The sequence below is a fragment of the Molothrus ater genome, chromosome Z, assembly GCF_012460135.2.
Source record: "Molothrus ater isolate BHLD 08-10-18 breed brown headed cowbird chromosome Z, BPBGC_Mater_1.1, whole genome shotgun sequence".
Classification (NCBI taxonomy): Eukaryota; Metazoa; Chordata; class Aves; order Passeriformes; family Icteridae; genus Molothrus; species Molothrus ater.
In genome coordinates this window covers 60,835,892-60,859,947 of record NC_050511.2, presented here as the reverse complement: position 1 = coordinate 60,859,947, position 24,056 = coordinate 60,835,892, and the positions used below count along the sequence as shown (strand labels likewise).

Sequence of the window (24,056 nt, the reverse complement as noted above, 5' to 3'; positions counted from 1 at the left end):
ACAGATCATGCATCCTTAAATGTAGCATGATCATTCCTTCCATTCTCAGCCATCTCCCTATAGATTCCCTATATTCCCTATAGATTTTCACACTGATGGTGTCTTTTCCATGTTAGAAGATGCTTAAAAATGTAAATTAGTATTTTCCCCCTTCTAAACTGCATTCACCATTTAAACAGGAATACTTAGTGGGTTCTATAATATTATGCAAAAAAAAAGTATAAATTGCATCATTTGATAGTAATTTGCAATAATGTTGTTGCCCCAACAGTTGAAGGATATCAAAGAGGCAACCAAGGAAGAAGTAGGAAGAATTACTTTTATCAGACCAACTAAAGGGGTCAGGTTTTGTGGACAAAAGGATAAGCCTTTCCAAAGCCTGTATGATAGGGATTTTGTCCTTTTTTTCCCCACTGAGTTTATCTGCTTGAATAATTCTTATTACAAATATTATTTTTACTATAGTACAATCTATAGCAGTGCCATTTCTATTAACAGCATATTAATGAAATTAATTTTGGATGTAGCATACTTTTCATAATTAATTTTCCCTATCTTCTGTGAGAGATTAAGTAGGAAAAGATCATGTGCAACCAGTTAATCTGTTTTACTAAAAATCGATAAATATGGATAATTTGTGTCAGTATTTAGGAAAAAAGTGGTAAAGTTGTTTTAATACACGGTTGAGTAAGCAGGGACTATTGGCAGACAGGAAATCCTGGCAAGCGTGCAAGCACAGTTGTGCCATTTCTGCTCATTGTTCGGTGTGGCCGACACGAAACACAGCCTGACTGGAGGTCACAGCAGAGTGTCCGCTTGTGTGGGATGACCTTTCAGAGCCATGGATTTCTTTCACTTTGAGGATTGAGCCATTTCCCAACATAGCCACAGTCCCACCAGCTGCCGGTTTCACCCTGTGGCCATCTCTGGGCCAATGACCTACCCTCTGACTTGGCAAGGTGCATGCCTGCTTTTGTCCAAAGCCTGTGTGACTACATTAGCCCGCTGCTGAGACAAAGCTAATAAGCTGTTTATTCCACCAGAGGAGACAAAATGACAAGCTCTAGGCAAACAGCTCCTGAGAGGTAAGGGACATGTTCAGCACAGAGAATGTCTGTGGCAAATGTGGGCGTCAGGACTTCAGCCCCTAGAGTCTCATGCTGATGTTTTGTTTCCCCTTGTACAACAAACAATGCCTGTTCTTTTTCCCCTTTTACAACAGCCAGCGTTACTTTATATGTACATGTCTGAAATACCACATGGTTTTACTCTGCCCACTTTTAAAGCCTGTTACTTCCTTATGTTCTTGAGAAGTCTCACTTCTAAGCAGCTGCAAAATCAAATGCTGATAGTAAAAAGCTTGTGAGAACTGCCTAGAAACTACCATGGTGTTGTTCTTGCCCCACGTAGTACTGGACACTGGGCATTCAGAGTTGAGAAGACACTGCAGGTCAAGTGCTGAACATAAATGTGTAGTGACATTTTGAGTGCTCCAGTAACACCTGGAGAGATCTGGTCTTGCAGAATCTATGCTACTAGAGACCTGCACCACTCTGGGCCAGCAGCTGGAAGCTAAACATATACCATGACACTTAGCACCTGCAGTTAGGCTACCACATCATTCCTAAAAAGTCAGATAAGCTTTAAGTTCTTACAGTAGTTTCTGTAAATCAGAAAGAAAATGTATGTCATGTTTCATGCTATTCATACTACAATGAACAGGCATCTTACATTAAATAGCTAAACTGTGGAGAATTTAAACTCGTGTTCAATTATTTATGCATAGGCCATTTAGCATGAGCAGGTAACTTAGGTATTTTTAATAATCCTGAGATTATAAAGAGTTCTTATAGTAAATTTTGCATTTACTAATCCTGGAAAGTTTTATTTGTCTTCTTTTCCTTGAGTGATTGAGAAATCAGAGACACAGATAATCAGTGAAGGGAAATCCTGTATCTCTTCAAGAACACACTGGCTCTTCTCTCTGCTATACCCTCTCTTTGTTCTGCGTTTCACAAGTATGTTTGAATCAAAGAAAAGGAATATCTAGCTTTGGTGTCTTCCAGACATCCATTACATGATGCCATGTAATGACATGTGTCCATTGTTAGATCCAGCTCCTAAAATGCGAGGCAAGCCATGTAAGTTTACAAAAGAAAGAACCAGCTTGCATTTCTCCTCCCACCATGAGCTGTATGGTGCTCCCATGGTGCTGAAAAAAGATTCTTGCTTACAAATCAGAAGAGTCCTCCTTCTTCTCAGATGGCATTCCAGCTCATAAATGTGGCTATTTTGTGGGGTAATGGTGGAGAAAACTGGCTCAGCAGAATGCAGACATACTTGTTGCAGGAAAAAGTGAATAAAATCACTCAAAACATCTTGAATGCTCATGTTGCCTGGTTTTGATTGTAGACTGACTGCAGCAAAGGACTACAAAGACCTTCTAGGTCTTCTGAGCCAGGGCAAATTGCACTTTGCCGGTATCCTTTATCATTAATCTAACAGAGCGCAAGGATTGTAGCTGATATCCAAAAACAAGGATAATATTCTCTAACCTCCTGCACACAGTTGCATGTTTTGCTACTAGGTTTCAGTGTGTTTGGTAAAATTGGCAGAAGGAATTTAGCAGGAGCTTGAGTGGCAACATACAACTTTTTGCAAAACTTGAATGTTCTTCACATGGGTTTTTCTTGGTCAGCCATAAGACACTTAATATAGTGGGAGGTGATAAAAATTAGTTTCTAAGATACATATTTGTAGCTATCTTAAGCTGAAGGGCGTTATTGCAAATTAACCCTTTTCTTTGGAGACATACTACCCCACCAAATCCATCTAGAAATAATTATTAAATTTATTAAATATATTTATTTATTTTAGAGAGGAGGATATGAGGGCTGTACTGCAGTGCATGGAGATCAGAAAAACATTTTTGGAGTCTAGGAATTGAATGTCAGCAGACAGGGAACTGGGGTACAGGATGCACAGTAAGTTGAAGGATTTTTTCACCTCATCTGCTACAGAAAACAAAGTGTAAATTGAAGAAAAAATATGAAGGGGGGGGAAAAAATCTAGCTTATGGGACTAAGTTAAATCTAGTGGTTCCTGTGTAGGCTGTTTGGCTGCCTGCAGCAGTGACAGCTGCCAAGCAGACTAGAAATAGTGGAGGAGACAGAGGCGTGGAGCAATGTAGAATAAGCTGCCCAGGAAGAAATGCTGGTTCTACCCTGCAATTCATAGGTGGCTGAAATTTGAAAAATTAAGTATTATAGCAATTAATTAATTTAATTTTAAAATCCTTACAAGTTAAGGATTTTACTAACCAAAATTCTTACTTTTGTGAATTTATATATTGTGTGAAGTTATTTTGAATTCTTTATATCTTGAACAATAAGGTTGATCTTTTTAATCAGTTTGTTCCCATCACGCTGCAGGCAAAGAAATATGCTTTACTGGGAGTCTTTAGAAGACCTTTTTGTCCTTCTGTTCTTGCTATGTCTTAGTGAACTCCATATCAGATCAGCACTCCCCCAGAATTAGGTTTTACTAACTTCAGAGCCATTAACTTCATTTTGATAGTGTCCAGGCAGAATTCATTCCTAGTCTGTTTTACAATTATCTCCAGACATTAATTCATCTAAATTTTGAGAAATTTTCCCATTCCTCTCTCAGCTCAATTCTTGGTTTTTTCTCTATCTCTCTGGATAAAAGTGGATTCTAAACTGATCAAAAATGCTTCTGTCTTTTGTGGTTGGAGGTGTTGGTAGCAGGTTTTCTCCCCTGAATGGGCTGCATGCTGTTCAGACGCATTGTTCTACACTTTTGTTGTTTAACAGTTGATTCTCATTCTTTTTCTTTGTCTTTTTTGATCAGTGCTTGGCAAGAATGAATTTGTTGATACTCAGTGAGGTGTATTTTGTATATTTTCAAGTAAAACTTGAATTTTTATTTGTTTTCCCGTAGATGGCACTGCTTGGAGAGAAACTACTAAGTGAGATTGATGTGCATTTAGAATTACCAAGAGTTGTATGTGTTGAGGAAACCAAAGATTTTCTGGGCTCTTAAGCAGCACTTTGAGATCTTGTTGTCTGGTACTTCTAGTAAAAACATGGCATGAGAAAACTATCATGCAAGTATGCATGCAAGTTTGTGCACACAGGCACTACCTACAGCAAAGCACACAAAAACTACTCATGTTCTTGCATGTTTGGCGTCCTCTGAACTCCATAAGATGGCCTCTGACTTAACGCAGGCTATGACAGACATAGGATACATGAGACTGGAAAGTTTTCTTTTTCCCAAAAGCAAAAATTTAATCAGTGTATCCAGCTATATAATATAGCAAGGGATTTAAAATTTATTTAGTTCAGGCAATACAGCTGGTACTTCATAAGCATCTGCAGTGTGTTCTTTTGGACTGGTGTTTCCTTGCAGATGTTCCTTCATTTCCTTCATTCCTATCTCCTATCTTTTCCACCTGCTGTGTGACTGATAATAATCTAATTTCATGGATCTTGCCAGTTCAGCCTATGTCCTATAAAAGTGGACAATTACCACTTAACTGTGTCTCAACTACTCTGTTCTTAACCTGGGAAAAGAGAAGCTTTAATTGCATGTAGATATTAAGATGACAGATCTTTATATCTTTGGGATCTGGTTTGCTGAGGAATTCTTTTGAATTTATCAAATAAAGTAATGAAGAAATTTAGCAAAGCTTAGGCTGCCTAAGTAATTTCGAAAGATTTCCAGGTGTGGCCTTAGGCTTCAATGCATCACTGCCCTCTCACATTCCACTTTGTAGTACATCTCCCTACTTCTCTAGCTACTGCTCTTTTCATGTTTGAAAAATGAACAAACACATTTGATGACAGGATTGTGTTATTTATCATGTGTCCCTTGCACTGGTTGCAAAAAAAAAGGTAGGCTTACATTTAATGACTGTTGATTATCTTTAAATCCATTATGAGTGAAGACTGTGTGTGAAGTTATCCTCAGTGAGTTATGTCATGGTTTCAGTTGCTGCATGCTGCTCTGACTGCATGCAGGCTCTGAATGCATTGCCTTAAGTGAGTAAATGAGTTATGGCTGTGATAGATCTTAAAATAACAGCATTTGATTGATTTAAGACCACTTGTCTTAAATACCTTTCTTCTGCTGTTTGCTGTTAGTTCATTATGTTCTTTTACCATTTCCTTTCCCTTTCTGTTTTGAGCTACTCTAGCTGACTTACAATTTTGCTGATGCATAAATTGATTTTTCTCTGGTGGGTGCAAACTGTGTTGGCACTGGAGCAGAAGTTGAGACATTATTGTTACTCTGTTACACTGGTGGTAAATAACCATGACATCACTTTCTAAGAACACCGTGAATAGAGCTGTTTCTACTCAAAGATAAAGTGACCAGGCAGAGTTCAGCTTTGCTAGACTATCAAAGACAGATGGCAAAAGATGACCACTGCCTCACTTGTACTGTGGGTCCACAGAGCATACAAATTTGGAAAGGTAATGTTATGGCATGGAAGTAACAGAAATTATTTCATGTCCAAAGTGCTGCAGTCATCTTCAGGACTTCTCTGGAGTGTGTGCAAATGCCTTTAAATCAAGATTTGAGGAGCTTTCACATCGTACGTTTCTTCACTCCTGCGACACTAGAATTACGGAGCTCCCACTTTCTTCCTTTTGTTGGAAAGTGTGAGGTATGGCAGTTGTGACCAGTCCTGGCAGAAAGCACTTTGAGCATAGTTTTGGACTATGTGACCCTCAGGTGTTCTCTCCAGCTGCTGTAGTTCAGTGATTTGACATTGCAAAGTTTCAACTCAGCCCTCAAAGAAGTATTTGATCTATGAGTAGACTTTGTGGACATTGTGAAGAGAGGCAAATTTCACTGTCTCAGAACATTTACTGCTACTGAGGTTGTGGTTGGCCATCCACACTAGGAGGGGTAGGTGACCAGAAGCTTAGACCTTTAGACCTTATTTATACCAGAAGCTTACCAAGCTATCAGCATGGTTAAAACAATGTGATCTTGCGCATGTACTGCTACAGAAATGCATATTGAAAGATATAAACCCCTACATACAGGCACTGATATTTCTTGGCATTTTTAACACTGGGGTGTTGAGCAAATATTCAAATATTCATGATTTCTTCAGAGCTCAAGAATTTCCCCAAGACAGATTGCTATCTTGAATTAGCCTGAAAGATATTCAACCAGAACAGCAGTACGAGTTTTTTCACAGATGTTGTCCAGATGTTATTAGCATGACCATTCTGGAATAATGGAGAGGATACAAGTGCCCACATCCTTCCTACTTCCTCTCCTTTGTTATTTTTTAATCAGGATTTTGTCTACCTTGCTAATTTGAGTCCACAAGATTTCATTTTCAGCTATAAAGCAGTTCTTGAGTTTCAGAGTAAGAACACCCTGTGACATGTAAATAGATCATTTGCAAAGTGCATGTTTAGGAGTGGATAGACATGACAGAATTAAGAAGTCTGTCCTTTATTAAAGCATTAGTAAATAGTGGTTTAATTAAGCCTGTACACAACTGCTTCTTAGAAGACTTTGTCTAGCAAAGCTTAGCTGCAGGCCAGTGCATTGCCTACAGGTTGCCTTGAAGCTCCTACACAGAAACATTGCTTCTCTTCATCTCTTGACACCTATGCCCATGTTCATGAAGAGTTACAAATTACTTATGAAACTTTTGTCCAGTTTTGTGGGAATGCTGGACCTCCAAACAAGTCCATGCTGCTTGGGTGTTTGGTCATTGCACTCGGATAGAATGAACATGATCACAGGAATTTCTAAGATGCCTGGTACCTGGCAGCTGTGAGTTCTTACCACTCATTTTCATCTTTATTACTTAACAAGATTTAAGGTTTAGAATATGTTTGTATAAAAACATTTACTCTAATAGAGCTAACAACAAAAATAGAAAAATATGTTCAACGTAGATTGTTAAACAGTACTCTGCTGTTCATTATAAGAGCTGTCAGAGCTAGCTCTTCCAGTATCTCAATTAGCCTGAAGATCTGGTTAATCAGCTTCTAGAGGGCAACCAGAACTAGAGACAAGTTACCCAGAGACTTACAGTGGTTACAGCTTTAATGCTGATGCCATTAAGAACAGATCCTGCAGTTACCCAGATCCATTCTTCTGCACAATCTCTTCCAACACAGAATGGAGTCTGTCCTTCTTCTCTTTTCCTGTTTATCCAGGGAACTTCTGTTAGAATTGTTGTCTTTTTTCATCCTGGTGTAATGGTTTTTAGCAAACTCAAACTTCAGATGATAAATGTCGGAGAACTAATTTGTAAGATGGACATCGGCATACAGAGGAGTTCAAAAAAAGGAACTAAAAAACCATAATTTTTTAAAATTAAATCTCAATAAGGATCTTTGTCTCCAAAACTAAGTAATGGTTTGAATGAGGGAAGGCTGCAGGTGTTCCAATGCACTTAATCTTTGTCTTAAAATATGTCAGACAAATGGTGTTTTCTAATAATGGATTAATGTGGCACCAAGGCCTATTTGTAACAATAACAAAAGTGGCATCCAAATGATTTTTTGAGGGTTTTTGTTATCCCACACAGCAAAATAGACATAGATTACATATTAATTTAAGATACATATTCACAGGATCTTCAGTTATCCCTGGAATTTCTGTTCTGTTGTTGTTCAGTCTATAATCTCAATGAGACACCCAATGTTTGGACTATGCCACCTGAGTTACAAGATTGCTTCCAATTTTCCAGTTAGGTCAACCAAAAAAATTAAGATATGATAGAGGGTCGGTGGGAAAAATTCATATCAAAACAACTGCTCAGTATGTCATTATGACAACCTGCTGTAACAAATGTGCTTCTGTTTTAATTTATGACAATTAATTGCTAAAAGTAATTTAATCTGACAGTAGCAAGGTGTTGAAAGACTCCTGAAGATGTCATAAAAGTGACCTTTCTGCCCATGTGCAACCAAAAGCCATTTTTAACAAGGAGGCTCAAAAACAGTACAACTTCTTTTGTACTTCGTTAATTAGTTATTGATTTGAAACAATGCTCTGCCAAATATTGTCAGATTAGCTAGACGCCAGGAAGGTCACAGTGTGACAGTCTAGTCCTGATAATCTTATGGTTTATAAGAATTCTTTTTTACTTTGAACCTTTTGTTCTGATATCCTGAGAATTACATTTCCTGGCTTTAGCATCTGTGCTAATTTAAAATACAGCCAAGCTGTCTGTTATGTAATTGGATGTTTTGAGTTGTTAAAAAAAATTGCAATGTGTTAGAAGAAAATTGCTGTTGATCTAATATCTAATGATCTTCGACGACAGCGATGCACCACTACTGCAATGTGAATGGCCTTGCTAATCTGTGTGGAAAAGAGCCTGTTTTAATGAAATAATCAACACGAGGGAATCACAGAGTTCAAGACAGAGGTATGACAGGCAGGTTCTGAGGTTGTGTAGCAATTCATTGGGATGAAAGATCATTTCCTAGGGTACATTATTGTGAAACAAAAATAACAGAGGTGCATCTGCACAGGAAAATGAGGAAGCAGAATTCAGGGTTAAATCGCTAAACATTCAACTTTTCAGCTTATTCAAATGAGAAACAACAGAAGATTCAAATCTGAATTTCAGATTGTGTTTGTTTTTAGATAATTATAAGCTAATGACAGTTCCTTCAAATACAATTAACTGTAGTCCTCTACATATTAAGGCACTTAACCAAATCTTTGTAACTGTGCATTAAGTAGTATATCAGTTTCCTTAAAGTACTGAGCACTTTGCAGTCCTTATTAAGAGAAATAAAATAGCTTTGAGCCTGTTAAATCTTTCTTTCACTTAAATAACTGCTCTTGAGTGTAATAAATAGAAATGGAGAAGTGAAGAACAGTGCAGAGCAAAGCCATTCCATTTCATTTAATTCACACAAAAGATAGAAACTCTGTAACAGAGATTTTACAGTTGAGGTTTGTTCTGAAACCATAGCTGTTAATGAAAATACTAAATTGTTACCTTACTTAAATGTGTTGAAGTTTGTAGATCTGTTGTTTCCTGTGATGGGGAAAGCTGCATTTTCCTTGGCAAGAATGGTAATTTTCTTGCAATAGCATGGTTTAAAAAAAAAGTCTGTTTCTCATTACAGCATATAAACAGATTGAAAGAACAGGATAATAAATAGGCTTTTGAGTACTATAGAAAATAGAAAAATAACAGTTCTACATGACTTCCATTGAGAGTTTTTGAATGTTTCAGGTGCATTCATTTCCAAAGGAATTGCTTTTAGTGTTGAGAAAAATGCGTGTAATCAGTTAAATGACTGGCATGATCTCTTTGTGTCTTATGAAGATAGTTCTTTTTATAAAAGTATTGTATTCATTTTTATTTATTTGCTCTCACAATTAATCTGTTAATTGCCAGAAACGTGGCTGCTAAGGAGGTTATCTATGAAGATACAATCTGATGGTTTGTTTAGGAAATACTCTTTTTTCCCATAATTTGGTCATACAAAAGGCAGTGTTTGTTTGGGTCCGTTATGTTATAGGCAGAAATACATTGTGGGCAGTCCCTGAGATTGAGTAGTTTGGAAAGAAAAAAGTACAAGGAGGCATAAAAAATGTAAAATGTAGGTATCCGTAACAGTACTGAAATGCAGCTTTGCAGTCTTTGAGTATTTTTTACCAATTGGAATATCTTTGGCCAAGCTGCTATAGTTGTTACTTAAATTAGAATGTGTAAGTTCACCTGGAACCCTGGAAATTATATGGAAAAGGGAAAAAATACACAAAACCCAAGATGTCTGTCAGAGAGCTAAAAAGGAAAGCAGTTGGCTTTTTTCGTAAGTAAAACCTCCTCTGATTAATTACCCTTCTTCCTCCTATTTATTCTCCTGAAACATTTTCATCTCAGTGAGTCAGCGATGTTCCTGTGCCCAGACTAAAAAAGATGACTATCATATTTGTGTCTACTTACGTTTTTCTCTTAATTAACTTATTGGTGAAGGTCATAATTAAGAGCCACTGAGTAACTGATTTTGCCTGATTTTTCTTGGTTTTGATCTCCTTTCCTGCACTTTACTAGAAGACAGTTGGGTGGTGATGGTAAGATTTGCCAGACTCCAACAGAAGTAATAATGGGAAAACCCAGACTTGAACAACAGCCTGATAAAATTGTCTTACTCTGGCTGACAAGCAGATACTTTATTAAAGACAATATAATAATATTTGAGACTTATTTAAGCCTGAAATCCAGGATTTACTTTGTAAACAGCAAACCCTTTCAGGTTATAAAGCCACTTGAATTTCCAAATAAAAAGCTGAAGAAGTAAGGAGAGCATTTGAACAGAGAAGCAGAAGGTATTTGCCATGCAGAGAGGCTGAGTCATTGCAGAGTGAAGGACATAGATAACGTTTGCTGCTTTCTTTATTTTTGCACAGATCCATTCCAAACTCACCCTGTTTAACTCTCAGTTTCAGTGCAAATATAAGAAATTCCATCTGCAGCACCAGCCTCCTAAAAATGCTCATATATCATTTAACATCTACATGCTTCTGACATAGTGGTGCTCTGAAGCCCTCCTATGAAGTCCCACATTTGCCAAAAAGGAAGTATAGTATTAAACCAGTGAGGCAATAATGCAGCTGAGACCACTGGCACCTCTCTGAAGAGCAGTTGTGGGCACTAACTGTGTTGCTCTGTGGTTTCAGGGCATTGCTGAGCAGGTTTCAGAACTGTTGAAATATTTTAAGTGAAGGCTTAGAGGCAGGGCCTGTGGTCAAGAGAGTGGAAAGTGTTTTGATTTCCAGCTTGTTCCTCACCAGGCAGTGGTGATTGGAGTACCTTGGAAACAGGAGATGAGAGTGGTTTGAGGTTTTTAATCCAGAAGTTCCTTTAGGTTTTCGGTTAGGAATTGTAGTGATTGAGGGTTTAGCTGGAAAAATGCTTTTCTGTCTTGGAGTTGCTTTTTTTTTTTCCTCTTGCGTGCCATAAAGCTGGAGTATAAAGCAGAAAAGTAACTCACTCCTGCTGCCCTAGCCCTACCATGTTAGGATCCAAGCTTGCTCTGTTGAACATATATATATAGCATAACTCTGAATTTTATTTCCTGACCACTCTCACCAGGGAAAGCCCAGCTTGCATTTGAAGTGGGGAAAGTAGGACAGGATCTGAAGTCATCTTCAGTGGTAATTGTGGTGGGAGCTAGGGAGAGCAGGAGCCCTGGGGAGGAGACCAAATGCAAAGCATAAAAACCATGGCTAGGCATCAGTCTTGCATTAGCTAAAATTTGTAATTTTAAGCATAATCTCAAGAGTTGTACCATAGCAAAATGCTTTGTCATCCCATGAACGTCATCTCACGTTATCACCACTTTGTCCCAAACCAGCTCTTCATCCCCTCTGGCCTGGTGGAGGAAATTTAAATTTTGTATCAGTCCACCAAATGCATTTGTGGTTTACATCTTTTATTTGGCTATTTGATATGCCAAATATTGCATGTTTCATGGAATACTTCTGGTTTTAGCAGGACTGTTGAGATTGCAAGCTTTCCTGATGAATTGTGGGCAGTTTTGTTGGTGGGACTATCTTTAACTCAGTATCATGGACATTTAACTGCAAAATGTAAGATTTCTGGTCTTTGTGCTGCTGACTCTGTGCATACAACATTACTTCATAAGGGTCTTCATAAGCAATATCGGGAACACTTCCATGACCAGCCCAATTCACAAAACAGGTAGAAGAAATTGAAACAGAAACATCTCAGATAGATTTGGGAATAAACTGAGATCTATAAAACAAAAAAAAACAACTTCAAGTCACTTTGCCACTTTGTTTTCTGAAGGCGTGTGCCAGATAACAACCTTGGCTGTGCTATTTGTATCCTGCAACTCCACAAATGACTAGACTTAGCTCTTGTGATACCTGGTCTCTCCTTCTGTCTCAAAACTGGCTGCTGCCTGCTGCCAGAGTATGTATCTTGCCCCTACCTCAGAAAGTGCCCTTTAAAAGATAGTACAATTTTTTATTTCACCCCTTCTTCCTGCAAGTGCAAGAGTATGGCATTTTTACATCTGAAGACTCATGATTTAATCCCTGCTAAAGTCATAAGTAAGGAATTTCTGAATACAGATGCTGAATAAAATAACATCACTCATGGATTTACATGATTTTAGTGTTAAACCAATGCAGATACAATGTTTTGTGTTTCATAGAGCTACACCAGACATTGGTGACCATGAACCCACTCTGCACAGCTGCTCAAATCCTGCTGAGTATTGTGGTTTTAATATGGCAAAGTATGCAAGTAAAATCCATGCAGAGCCCATAAAGGAGGAAAGAAATGTGTCCTCTATTCAGAATTTCAAGGCCAAAGCATCAACTGTCTATGGTTTCATCTCTTCTCTTATTTTCTCTCAAGTTGTCTCACTCAGGACACAGTAACAAAAATAACTTGGTTGACTCACTGCCCAGTCTTCATCATCCTTGCTTTCCTGTGTTCTTTACATAACCTGCTAAACTGAATTTCAGATACATGTCAGATTTAAGATTTGGTATAATTTGCCTCCACTGTCACTTTTTCCTCCACTATCTCCCCCACTCACAACTGCTTTGCTGCTGAGATGGTCTTGGTGCTTGTTTCTGCAGCATCCTTTTGTCTGGTTTCACACAGCTGCAATTGCCCCTTTACACAAGATACTGCTATGGCATGGTTCCTGAAAGTCATGCTTCCTGAAAGCCGAGTTATGTAAGAGTTGTGCAAGAGCCAACCCATCTTCATGTTTACATATGTCCATCTGTGTAGCATACAGATTAACATTGCCTATTGTCAGTAAGTTAAGCAGAAATACAATTCCTATGGTTAATAAAAGATCCTTGCTGTCTCCTGGGATCATCTCTTGTATTGTAGTAGGGAACCTTTCCCAAATAACTGTGCAAGAATTCTCTCAACTCTGTGATTGAAAAGGTAAAAAAGATTTTCAGATAGATGGGATGCTTCCTAATACGCTGGAATTTCTCAGTTAAAGTCAAAATCTGGTTAAATGTCCTGGTCTAGACACTTTCAAGTCTTGTCTTCATGTACTCATGCTGCAGAAATATATTAATACAAAATGCGTACTTCCACTTCCTTTCCTGTTTTCAGTTTATATCCTCTCTTTACTTTAATCCTCCTCTGTGGTTGTAATGCCATAGTCACTGTCTTTGCTATGGGGGAAAAATCACATACTGGCTGTTTTTTTTGCTTGTGTTTCAGCTTTATTGCCCTTGAAGATATCCTGGTTCTCAGCCAGGACAGCTAATTTTTTCACAGTAACTGTGAGGGAACGGAGTCTGGAGCCATGTGGGCATTTCTAGATTATTATTCTGTATCACCTCTTGTCACTGTCAGGGCAGAAATGCTTCCCAGAAGGAAGGGGAATGGCTTGTGGTCAGGAAGAAGAGCATGAGTGAAGAGGATCTGTCTGCCATTTTGTTCATTTGTGGGTCACACTGGGTCAGCTTGGGCTCATGAGCATTTTTGGCACGTAAATCACCCTCTTTTTTCTGTACCTTTCTTATTAATAGTGTTACTGTTACTGTTTGTTTTCTTATTTCATTACTGTTTCCAGTAAATTCTTCTTATTTCAACCCATAACCTCTGTCTTTTGTGTCTCCCGCCAGACACAAAGAGCAGAAGAGCAGTGGGAGGAGCAGTGTCTGGTTTGGATTAGTCTTGGTTGGGGATATCACTAAATTAGGGAGTAATGTTCCTGAACCATGACAAAAGCCTCTTACACCACGTCCTGCATGGAAATTTTGGAGCTGCTCTGGTGGTAGTAACCCATCGTATAGTTTCATTTTGTTCTCTCTAGTGAAAAAGTTTTTGTCTGATGTAAGGCAAATATTTGCAAAAGGAGTGAGAAAAATGCAACAGGTGATAAGCATCATTTAGGGCTCATGAAAGGTGCTGTTGTAACAGGATATTTTTATACTTATATGAATTTTAAGTGTCATGATTTTTTGGAAGGGTTGGGGTGAATTGCGAAAGTTTACCTGCCCCAAGGCTCCCTGAGGCAATGGGACAAACTGTACACAACTGTCAAGATATTACTGGTGGGTAAGATCTAGCATCTCCAGGGACAGGAGATCAGAGCCTTCTGTATCCTTCTGGCCTCCCAGCCAGTGTGCAATTCTGTTCTCCCGTATTTAACTCATGTACCATACTTGTTTATAGTAGCTTATCAAGTTAGAAGGAGAAATTGTTTTGCTGTGATAAATGGTAATTAGAGAAATCACCTTCAAATAAATTCTTTTAAAGCTGGCATATTTCCCTATTTGTATGCTTTCCCTTGTCTCAGAAAAATGTGATTCCTACTTCTTGATTTAAAAAAAGCCCTGAAAGTAGAAGGTTACCAGATCTGAAAACTTAATTTTGTAGTGTTTATTTTTTTTCTTTATGTGGCTTTTTTAATTTTGATGTATTAGAAGTTCAAGATGGGGATCTGAGCTGCTCTGCCTCAGTAAAGCTAATAGTGGTTCAATGCCTCCAGATTCAAGGCCTCAAGGCCTATGACTTTCTGGCAACAGGCTACTTCGGAGGGAAAGAAATAAAAAAGGGAAAAGAAAAAGAAATAAGTAAAATTTGGTGCTGAAACACAAAATACGTGAACCTGTCACAGTAAGCAGTCTCAAAGGGCAAGCTGCTTTGCAGGAGCTAATTAACCTTAGGAAATAATTACACAAATATGCAAATGTTGTAGACAATTCCATGTGTTATCGACTCAGGTAGTCCATCATAACTGCAGACCTTGTAACGTCTAGGTGTTAGGATCTGGCATAGTTGATAAGGCTTCAATTGCTGCATCACTCCAACCTGGTATTTAACAATTAATGACTGTGATATTACACTGGTAAATTTAACCTGTTTTTTGAATGCAACAGAATGTCATATTGTATTCACAGTGTGCATACTGCTTATCTGTGTATACCTAATGGCTCCAACTATTAAAATGTTATATACCTTTCAACTCCTATCACTAACCATGATGGAAAAAATGGCAGACCAAAATATGAGTTCACTCCCTCCACGTTTCTGCCCAATGGATGGCCCAGGAGTAGCCTTGTTTGGATTACTTTGCATTGCATAAACATTGCACTAGGGCCTTTTCACTTCATACAGAGCTTAATCTTTTCTTCCCTTCATGTCTAATTGTATATATAATGATCAAGAGGAAGGGTTTTCAGAGGGATGGAGACCCACAACTCCAAAGAACCAGATGACTTATTTTGACATAGAATTACCTGCTGTAGGTAAACACTGCTGACCAGCTTTCACAGTGGGAAGTCGAAGTTCAAGTTTTCCTGTGCGTCTCCAGCTCAATCTGTTTCACAAACGAGAATGCATTCAGCCTGAGATGCCTTTTGAGGTATATAGTGTGATTTCTCCAGGCTGATGTCCATTCATTTCTGTACACTTGTTTAATTTCTGTACAATTGTGTAGATAATTACGTAAACTCTGACTGGAAGACCCCCTCTCTATCAAATAATTTAACAATGTTCAATATAAGTGCATTCAATTTAGCTTCAGTGAAATTACAGAAAGCAACAGCTGCCTGAGACTGTCACCTTTCATGCTGAAAATGCAGCATCCTGTCTGATAATTTAATCCAAGCCAGGCAGTAGAGGTTAAACCTCAGAGACCCAGTGCAATTTGAAATCCTAAGGAGATCAGCTGTGCACTGCTCCTGCAGCTGGATATTCCATGTACACACCTGGAGCCAGGTCTGAGGTATTTGTAATATAGGCTAGTTACAAGGGAGAAAAATAAGCAGATGCTCTGAAGAAAGGGCATTTTTTCTAAGCATTTAGGACTCCTCCAGACTCCTTACACATATGTGCTTTTCTTGCCTTGTTTAGGGTTTAGCAGAGTGTACAGCAACCCAGTTTATCCTGACATTTTATGGTTGTTGTTTTTTTTTTTTTTAACTGGTAATAAAGGAAGTGACAGTCTATATTTAACTCGTTCTAGCTCATTCCTTTTTACTTTTATAGAATCCTGTTGAATCTTTGTACTAGACTGTGAAGCTGTGAAGTTATTAATTTAGTTTACTAGAGCACTGGTTATGTTTTGATTGGTGAAAGCTTTTTTGGGCTGAGTTCAGAAGCTTTTTGCTGATGTCTTAGTCTTGTGGAACCTAAAATGGTGTGCTTTTACTAGCAGTGTGTCAAATAATAAATTCAAAGTAACCTGAAAATGCTATAGTATGCAGAAAAAATGTCCTCTTTTTCTCAGATTATTTAAATAGCATTGGGTAGCTATACAAAAATTGCTGTTAAAAGTATCAATGCCAACATTATTATTGAAAAATAAGTACCTCCTGTGTACATAACTAAGATAAATCTTTTAGATAAATCAGTAATTCTGAAACTTTCTCAGTGTTTTAATGTACTTTTTTCTGTACAGATTATAGTGTATATCACTTTTGCATAGGAAACTCCTGTTCAAGTTGTCCTTCATCTTTATCTTAATAACTGGTTTGTCAATCATATTTTCGTTATGTAATTTCTTCTAAAAAATTTCCCTCATTCCTCACAAAGGGAGGAGTCTTTACTTTCTGTACAGATCTATACAATCAAATTTAAAAACAGCAACAAACTGTTTTGAAGTAAGTCTTTTCCTATACTGAGGTAGTTTACAATAGGTGATACAGAATTAGTTAAAACCACCCTCTGTCATAGTCAATGAAGAGCAGAATCTGTCCAGGAGTAAGAGAAACTCAGGTTTTTCTGTCTTGAAATGACTGCTGCTGAAGCAGAATCATTATTCAAAAACTTTAAGTCAGGATCCATAATATATTTGTTGCCATCTCACTCTTGCTTACTCTTAAAAAACAGGGTATGAGAATAGAAATAAAAGCCAGAATCAACCACATTATTTAGGTGTGTCTCTTCCCACTGATTTTAAACACAAAAGCTTCAATCCCCAAAACTAGTTGCAGAATGCAATTGAGATCTAGATCACCTCAACATTCTTGATAAATTTCAATAATTCACACTGTGTAATTAGCAACTTCTGATTACGAGTGGCTTTTACTGGTTTGTGCTTTCTTTTTCCTACAGAAACGAGGCTTTTCTTGTCTGTGTCTGAGTGAGCTAAGGATATGAAGTTGTTGCTGGCACCAACCAAAGGGAAAAGGAATGCAAACTTTAGGAAATTACATTACCTTGACTGATCAGCTCTTTCTGGCATTCAAGAGTCTGGAAAGAGCAAACATTGTTATCCTGGTTGTGTGAAATGCTGGCAGAGCCAGGGTACCTAGCAGAGCATCTTATTCTTGTTGCCTGAGACTAGACCAAATTTGTAGTTATGACCTCAAGAACCCAAGAAAAAGGGAAAACTAGAGGGGTATAGTTCTTTCCAAGAGCCTCAAGGATACAGGTACACAACCATGAGTTTCGATGAGACTGCACTAAAATCAATGTGTATCCCTCTAGTGCCTTCTGTGGCTCTTACACTGGTTGACTTTGACAAAATCTTATTCAATAGTAAGAAAGCGTGGTCCCCTAGCTACCAAAAACTCCAAAGTAATGGCTGCCACCAGTCAAGAGGTGTTTTCTTTGCTCAATATCTCATAGTCTGCAATCACCAAAAGTAAGATTTGAAAGAGTAGTTGCAAATACCATAATCTAATCTTAGTTCAGTTTTCCAGTGGCTCATAGTATGAAAAAAAAGTAAAAATAGAAATTATAGGTCTTTACCAACCAAAATTATTCTACAATTATGTATTTATATTGTTCTTACCTGTTTTTATTTACCAATCTAAGGCATAAGTACTTTAAACAAGCCCTCAGCGAACAAATATTTGACGAAAGAGTTGTCAAAAGAATGAAAATCTGAGCTATGACTCATAATTCCTATGAATGGCTCTGTTTAGCAGAATTGTCATCATGGTATTTACGTAAAATTTTGCAGATGCATAATTTTGTTATACTTACTAAAGTAAGCTCAGAATGCCACACTTTTACTGCCTTTATTTAGACAAAAGGATCTGTTCTCTTTTTGATACTCTAGTGTGTATTCATTTAATCTTTATTTTAACAAAACATTAAAACATATAGAAACACATTTTTAGACAGAATTGCCATTTTTTAAAAGATAATTGTCACAAACATTATTTCTTTTTGCAGGATAATGGCTCTCCTGAAGAACATGCGATTTATGTTTGGGACCATTTTATTTCCCAGTCAGCTGCAGAGAATGTATTTTTTGTTGCTCACAGTTATGGTGGACTTGCCTTTGTAGAGTTGGTAAGTGTGAATTCTCCATTGCTGTCTTTTCTCAAGAGTGTCACAGATTTCTACATTCTTTGGGATCACCTTATTGAAAGTAGCTAGGTAGAAACAGCTTCCAGTGGTCATGTACAGGTTGGTCAGGATTTCTTTGCAGCCAGAAGGTCGCTGCATCTTTTCTAGTTTTGAGATAGACAGTAAGGTCCCAAGTGTGCATGAACCTGAAAGACTGTGGGGAAACAGAATATGCTGCATCCTTCTTGTCCAGACTATGTACTGAAAGGCACCAGTTTCTGCTGTGGGGAAGAAATACCTGGGGGCATATGAGACTAAGGACATATAAGAACAGTTTTAAAACGAAGTCCCAGACACAAATACAGCTTTTTTGTTTATAGATTGGAACTGAACGTGCAGGGAAATATGGCAGTTTTATTCAGTTTTTGCAGTTTTTCTACAAAGATCTGCAGAACTTGCTGGAAGGACTTCTGTTTTCCTATTTATTAGGCTCTGCAGCGATATAAGGTGGGAAAAACTTTGCTCAGTGTAAAGCTGTTCTACATCTGGTGCTGAAACTGCTGAACATCTAGTTTGTCAGTCTTTCACTCTTTTCTCTAAAGGCAGATCTCTCGACCCCATCTGGTATACCAAGCTGCCTGTTAAACTTGTGTATCACTCTGTCAGTGTAGCTACAGTCTCCTCATATGATTTTAAAACAGTAGTGTAATCAGGATATGTTTTATTGAAGAAAACTACAGAAAAGTAAGGGTCCTGTTTATTGTGGGAAGTTAAATTGCAGAGCATTAGAACTGGTTTTATAGACACAGGAAACAGCAGACATATATGTACATCTTTTGTGTACAACACATTCGTTTAATCTAACTGAAAGTTGATTAAGGTGTTTCCTGCCTGAACATGAGATGAATGACTTAGTTAAGAAAAAGCACGCCATGAGCATGTTGGTTTTAGTCTTATGTTGCTCCAAGTAGCAATAACAATCCAGACAATGGCCACTGGTATTATTTTAAGAACTTGAGATTTTCCTAAACCCCCCCTTTTTTTTGTTGTTGAAATTGATGCCATTTTTATTGTCTCTGAGGTCCTGGAAGAGTATGTGCAAAACACACATGATGTGTACAGGTTTGAGACTTGGGAAACAGTTCATTTTCCTGATCTGAAGATCATTTGAGAGTTGATCATTTTTCACAGGTGTTTTATTACTTTCTTAATGATTAGTCTCAAAACTAAATTTTGAAGTGAATATTCACCTTGAAGGTGAATAACTCTTTCTGTAACTTCATCTATGGGTGAAAGATGTGTGTGTTGCATGTCATGTGCCTGTTGCTCTTGAAATGTCATGAATGTTAGGAAGCAATTTCTCTTTCTTGGCTTTCCTGAGTTGTGGTTTTCAGCTGCTTTGTGTTTCAGCCCAGGTTATTCTGGTGCGACTTGTGGGTCCAAAGTAAAGCTTTGGCAGAATTTCTGTAGGTTTTGTAAAGCCACATTGTTTTAGTCACCAGATGCCCAGAGACACGTAGCAGAGGGCAGGAATAAGAAGCAACTGGAGGCTTTTCTCAGTGTTTCCTAAACAGAGTGCTGACTTGAAGGAGGCTTGGAGAGTTTTTCCATCCCATTTCAGACAATGGCTTGAGGCTTGAGGTGGCCTGGGTAACAGATGACCAAGGTGTCATTCCCATTTTCCCTGTTTTTCTTGTCACACTGGTGGATATTTCTTCACTTTTTTTCTACTTTAATATGAAGCGCACTGATGTTTCAGAGCAAGACTTGACTTCTGACCTTAGGGTTTCCAGGGTCAGGGTGCTCGGGGCCTGTGAAGTTATCACAAGCTGAGCAAAAATTTTTTATCAATTGCAGGAAGCAACCAGTAAGTAAGAAGTTAAGAAGTATCGTTGTCAGAAAGACAAGATGGTCTCAGTAAGGGTCAGCTTCTGTAGTGTGCTGTCTCTGCAGGAGATGCATGCCTGAGAGGAGGAATATAATACATATCCACTGACACACCACATATTTGTCACGCAAAACTAGACCTGAAATATATTTTTAATGCAACTCAATGTTTTTCTAAAAAATCAAAGAGGTAGTTTGATATTTGAGTACTACTAAAAGCAGTTTGATTAAATAATTCATACACTGAACGACATATAATTGAAATAAACCTTGAACTATTTCATCACAATATTCATTTGTAAGGTTTTATTTTGTTATAATCTCCTTTCTCTTAAACTTTATATCCATACAGCATTTAGTAATTGCAATGAGCTCCAAAAAGAAACAGAGCAGCTGACGGGCAATTACTGTCTTATGACAAATAAATTTTCAATCGCTTCACTTTTTTCTCTGATTCATGTGGGGGTGATGATGAGGTTGATAGAGCAGCTACACCATATAGCAACTGTACCACCTCTACACTTCCTTTGCAAGTTTTTGGGTTAACTGATTCATGAAATTGTTGGTTACAGTTGTTATGGAAACCTGTTGCACAGCTGCTCCTTCTGCATTTGCCTCTTGCAGGAGGCAGTGTGAAGCAGTGTGAAGCATATGGCTTTAATTTGGAGTGAAGGCTTCTGCCTGAGCCCTCTGAATTTTATTTTGCCTGCAGGGAAAAAGAAAACAAGCAAAAATATATTTAAAAAATGTATTTTCAATTAATATCTTCTTAGTCAACTTTCCATGTTCAGTGCTGTAAGGTCTCTCATGATGGCTTGCAGTCATCTCAGCTACAGCTTGCTACTTCATCGTGGTGTAGGGCTCCTGATGGAAACAGGATGTTCTGGCCTTAAACAGAAAAACCCAATGAAAGCTGATATTAGGCAAAGTCTTGTTCATAGACGTTCATACCATTGTGTGGGAGGAGCTGCTGCTCTCCCAGGAAAAGGCAGAGAACAATATTCAGCCTTCCACAGGCAGTACCCATCCAGGTACTCCTTTGTCTGAAGCTGCTGAGGGAGGTAGCGTAAGAAAGGCAGTGCTACTCTGCCTTGTCCCTTGATTGGCATGCACTTTGTTGGGAAACACATAGTGAAAGAGAACAGATAGAACCATCACTTATGAAATTGTTATAAAAGGAGCATCATTTTTATTTACAAACTTCGTTGTCCAAATTTTGTTCTTCATTCCAAATTTCTTCTCACCTTGAAAATAAGGCTGAGTTTTGAAAATTCTTCATTAAACAATCAGGTAAGGCTTGGCTGCAATTTTCAAATACATGCCACTTCAAGTAAAAATGTTATTGATCTTTGCAGCTTTTTGATCTACATTTTCTCATGTCTGTGATTGCAGGATATTAAGACAAAGAGGGTGAGTCTGCGATATCATACTCAAATACACAGAAACTTTTACTGCAACATAGGCACGCATTTTCTGTACCTTCTTGTGTCATACATTACTAGGGGAATAGCTGAAAGTGATTAAAATGTGTGGAGAATAAAGTTCACCAATAAATGTACTAAGTTATATTGTTCTGTGGTTTATAGGTTGAATTACAAATGGTAAATCATAAGCCATATGTTAGAGTGTATCTTAATATTTACTAAACTAATCTTTGTGCAATTGCAGTTTGAAATAAAACATGCATGTGATAATATATGCACGTAAATTACTTTTTGAATGCACAGCACTAAAAATAATTGTTGGGTCATTGTGTTTTGCTAATTGCTTATTACTGATTTTGAAAAACTCAAGCCATGATTCATGAACACATCTCAGCTTCTTAATTCTGCTATCCCTTGCATAGTATAGTCAGGGATTTATTTTCAGAATCAGTTTGCTTTACTTGATGGTAAATTGTGAAACTTTCCCAACTCCAAGCTTTTAAGAATTTTATGAAATTTAACAGTAAGTGAGAATTTCAAGTTGATGGAGTCAATTTTATATTTAGTTTACAGAAAATAAGAAGTTTCTGGTACAACGCCTCCTTTGAGTTTTCCTGCCAAATTTTATGGGTTTACAATTATTATGCTTTAAAAATAATGTTTTTCCTTGTCATTGCCTGCTTGAAAGACCCACACACAAGAATCTTTGTGGAACACTTCTGCTGTTTGCTTCCTATATTTCTGAGACCCCTGCATTTTCAGTTTTTTCCTCATAATCTTATAACTAGAGTTACAGCTTTTTTGTTTCAATTAGTTAAATGCTATCTTTTAAAAAAATACCAAATATCATGGGAATTATGAAAAAATTGTGAGAATCATTAATAGTATCTCCATCTTACATCATTCATACTGCTGTGGAAATACGAACTACACACAGGAATGTAATAATTAGGAGAAGGAAAGTAGGTTGTCTTCAGCAGATATAAACTATTCATTATAGTTCTTTTGGCTAAAATATTGGATGTATGTATTGATAATTTGCATAAAGGTGTAGGTAAAATGGGGGGAGGGTGTCCTTTTAGCAAGCTTTTTTACAATGAGAGCCCTTAAAACACACTGTTAAATTACTGTACGTACTGTAGACTTCTAATTCCATCAAATCTGCAAATTTTGGAAATTTGAAATATTCTAGGTCCATCATTTTGAGATCCTCTCTGCAATATGCTGCCACTTCATTTTGCTGTATTGTGCTGAGTATGGCAAGGACCTGGCCCTGACTGGCACTGATAGGTGCCAAAATAACGATGATAGACAGGCACCTGCTGAGCTACCATTGAGTCTCTGAGGCTGCATCATTATTATGGCACAGGCAAAATGCAATTTAAGAAACTTAATGGCTAGGCTGTGAACCTATCATTAGTTTTTCATTAATTTAATTTCCTGAAGTCTCAGACTGAATGGTTTGTTATATTTGGCTTTTTTATAAATTCTTATATAAATATATCTACTTATTTTTTTAATTCTGTTTGCCTGGAAAATTGATGAGTGGGTACTGTGGACATGCAACTCTTAATTCCCCTGGCTGACATGTTAAATCGAAATATGTCTACTGATGTGTGGTAGAGATCACATAAGATCTGTGATGGCTGTAGGAAGCATGGGAAAGAGCTACAAGTAGAGAGCTGTGAAGGAAAACACCTCAGTGACCAGGATACTTATTGTGAAGACAAAAGCAAAATACCACTGTGCTTTAAAGCTCTGTGAGCATTTGTGGGGGAGGGGAAAAAGAAAAAAGGAAAAAAAGACACTTTAGATGTTGCATGTCCATTGGGAGAGCAGTGTGGGATGCTGTCTTGAAGGTTTATGGGGAATTGACTTGTATGTCCAGTCTTTGGACAAGTCATCTCACTCAACCCTTCCTGATTCACACCTTAGACACGCCTTTTCTGTGTTGGGCACTTACAATAGCATATTTTTGAAGCAGGTCTGATTTAGTACTCACATTCAGAAAAACAAGTCTGAAAGCAAAAATGATATCTTGATTCTGTTTGGTTATTTATTTCAACTATCCTTTGTTCTCCTTCTTGGAAAAGTACTTGTTCATCTGAAAAAGATCAAATGAGAAATGAGGATGGACAAGAGAAGCTAATGGAGGAACCAGTGGTTGGTTGTATAAAAAAAGATCGGACAGGAATAGGGTCTCTAGCCTTGATGCTGATTTTTTTAGTATTCCTGTTACTGATGTGGGCACACAAATTAAATATGTGCTCCTGAAATTGGATCCTGGCATTAAGTGATGGAGTATTCAGAAGTAGAATTTCTGCAGTAATAGAAAGTTATGTTCTATGCCAGGACAGTTAGGCGTTGACTAGTCAGTCATCTGCATTTGTGCACAAAGAGTGATCTCATCAACAGAGAACAGCAGGGCTGGAGAAACCCTTGGACAACTGGCTTCGTTGCCAGTG

The 24,056-nt window shown here is 37.8% G+C and overlaps 1 protein-coding gene across 5 annotated transcripts in view; it reads left to right on the top strand.

Moving 5' to 3' along the window:
* The window catches only part of FAM172A (family with sequence similarity 172 member A), a 264,993-nt gene that overhangs the window by 133,943 nt on the left and 106,994 nt on the right, over window positions 1-24,056 (top strand). For all 5 annotated transcript variants that reach the window (XM_036403453.2, XM_036403451.2, XM_036403452.2 and 2 more), the window contains one exon: window positions 18,164-18,283. In XM_036403453.2, coding sequence (XP_036259346.1) covers window positions 18,164-18,283 — 120 coding nt within the window. The remainder of the gene's footprint in view (window positions 1-18,163; window positions 18,284-24,056) is intronic.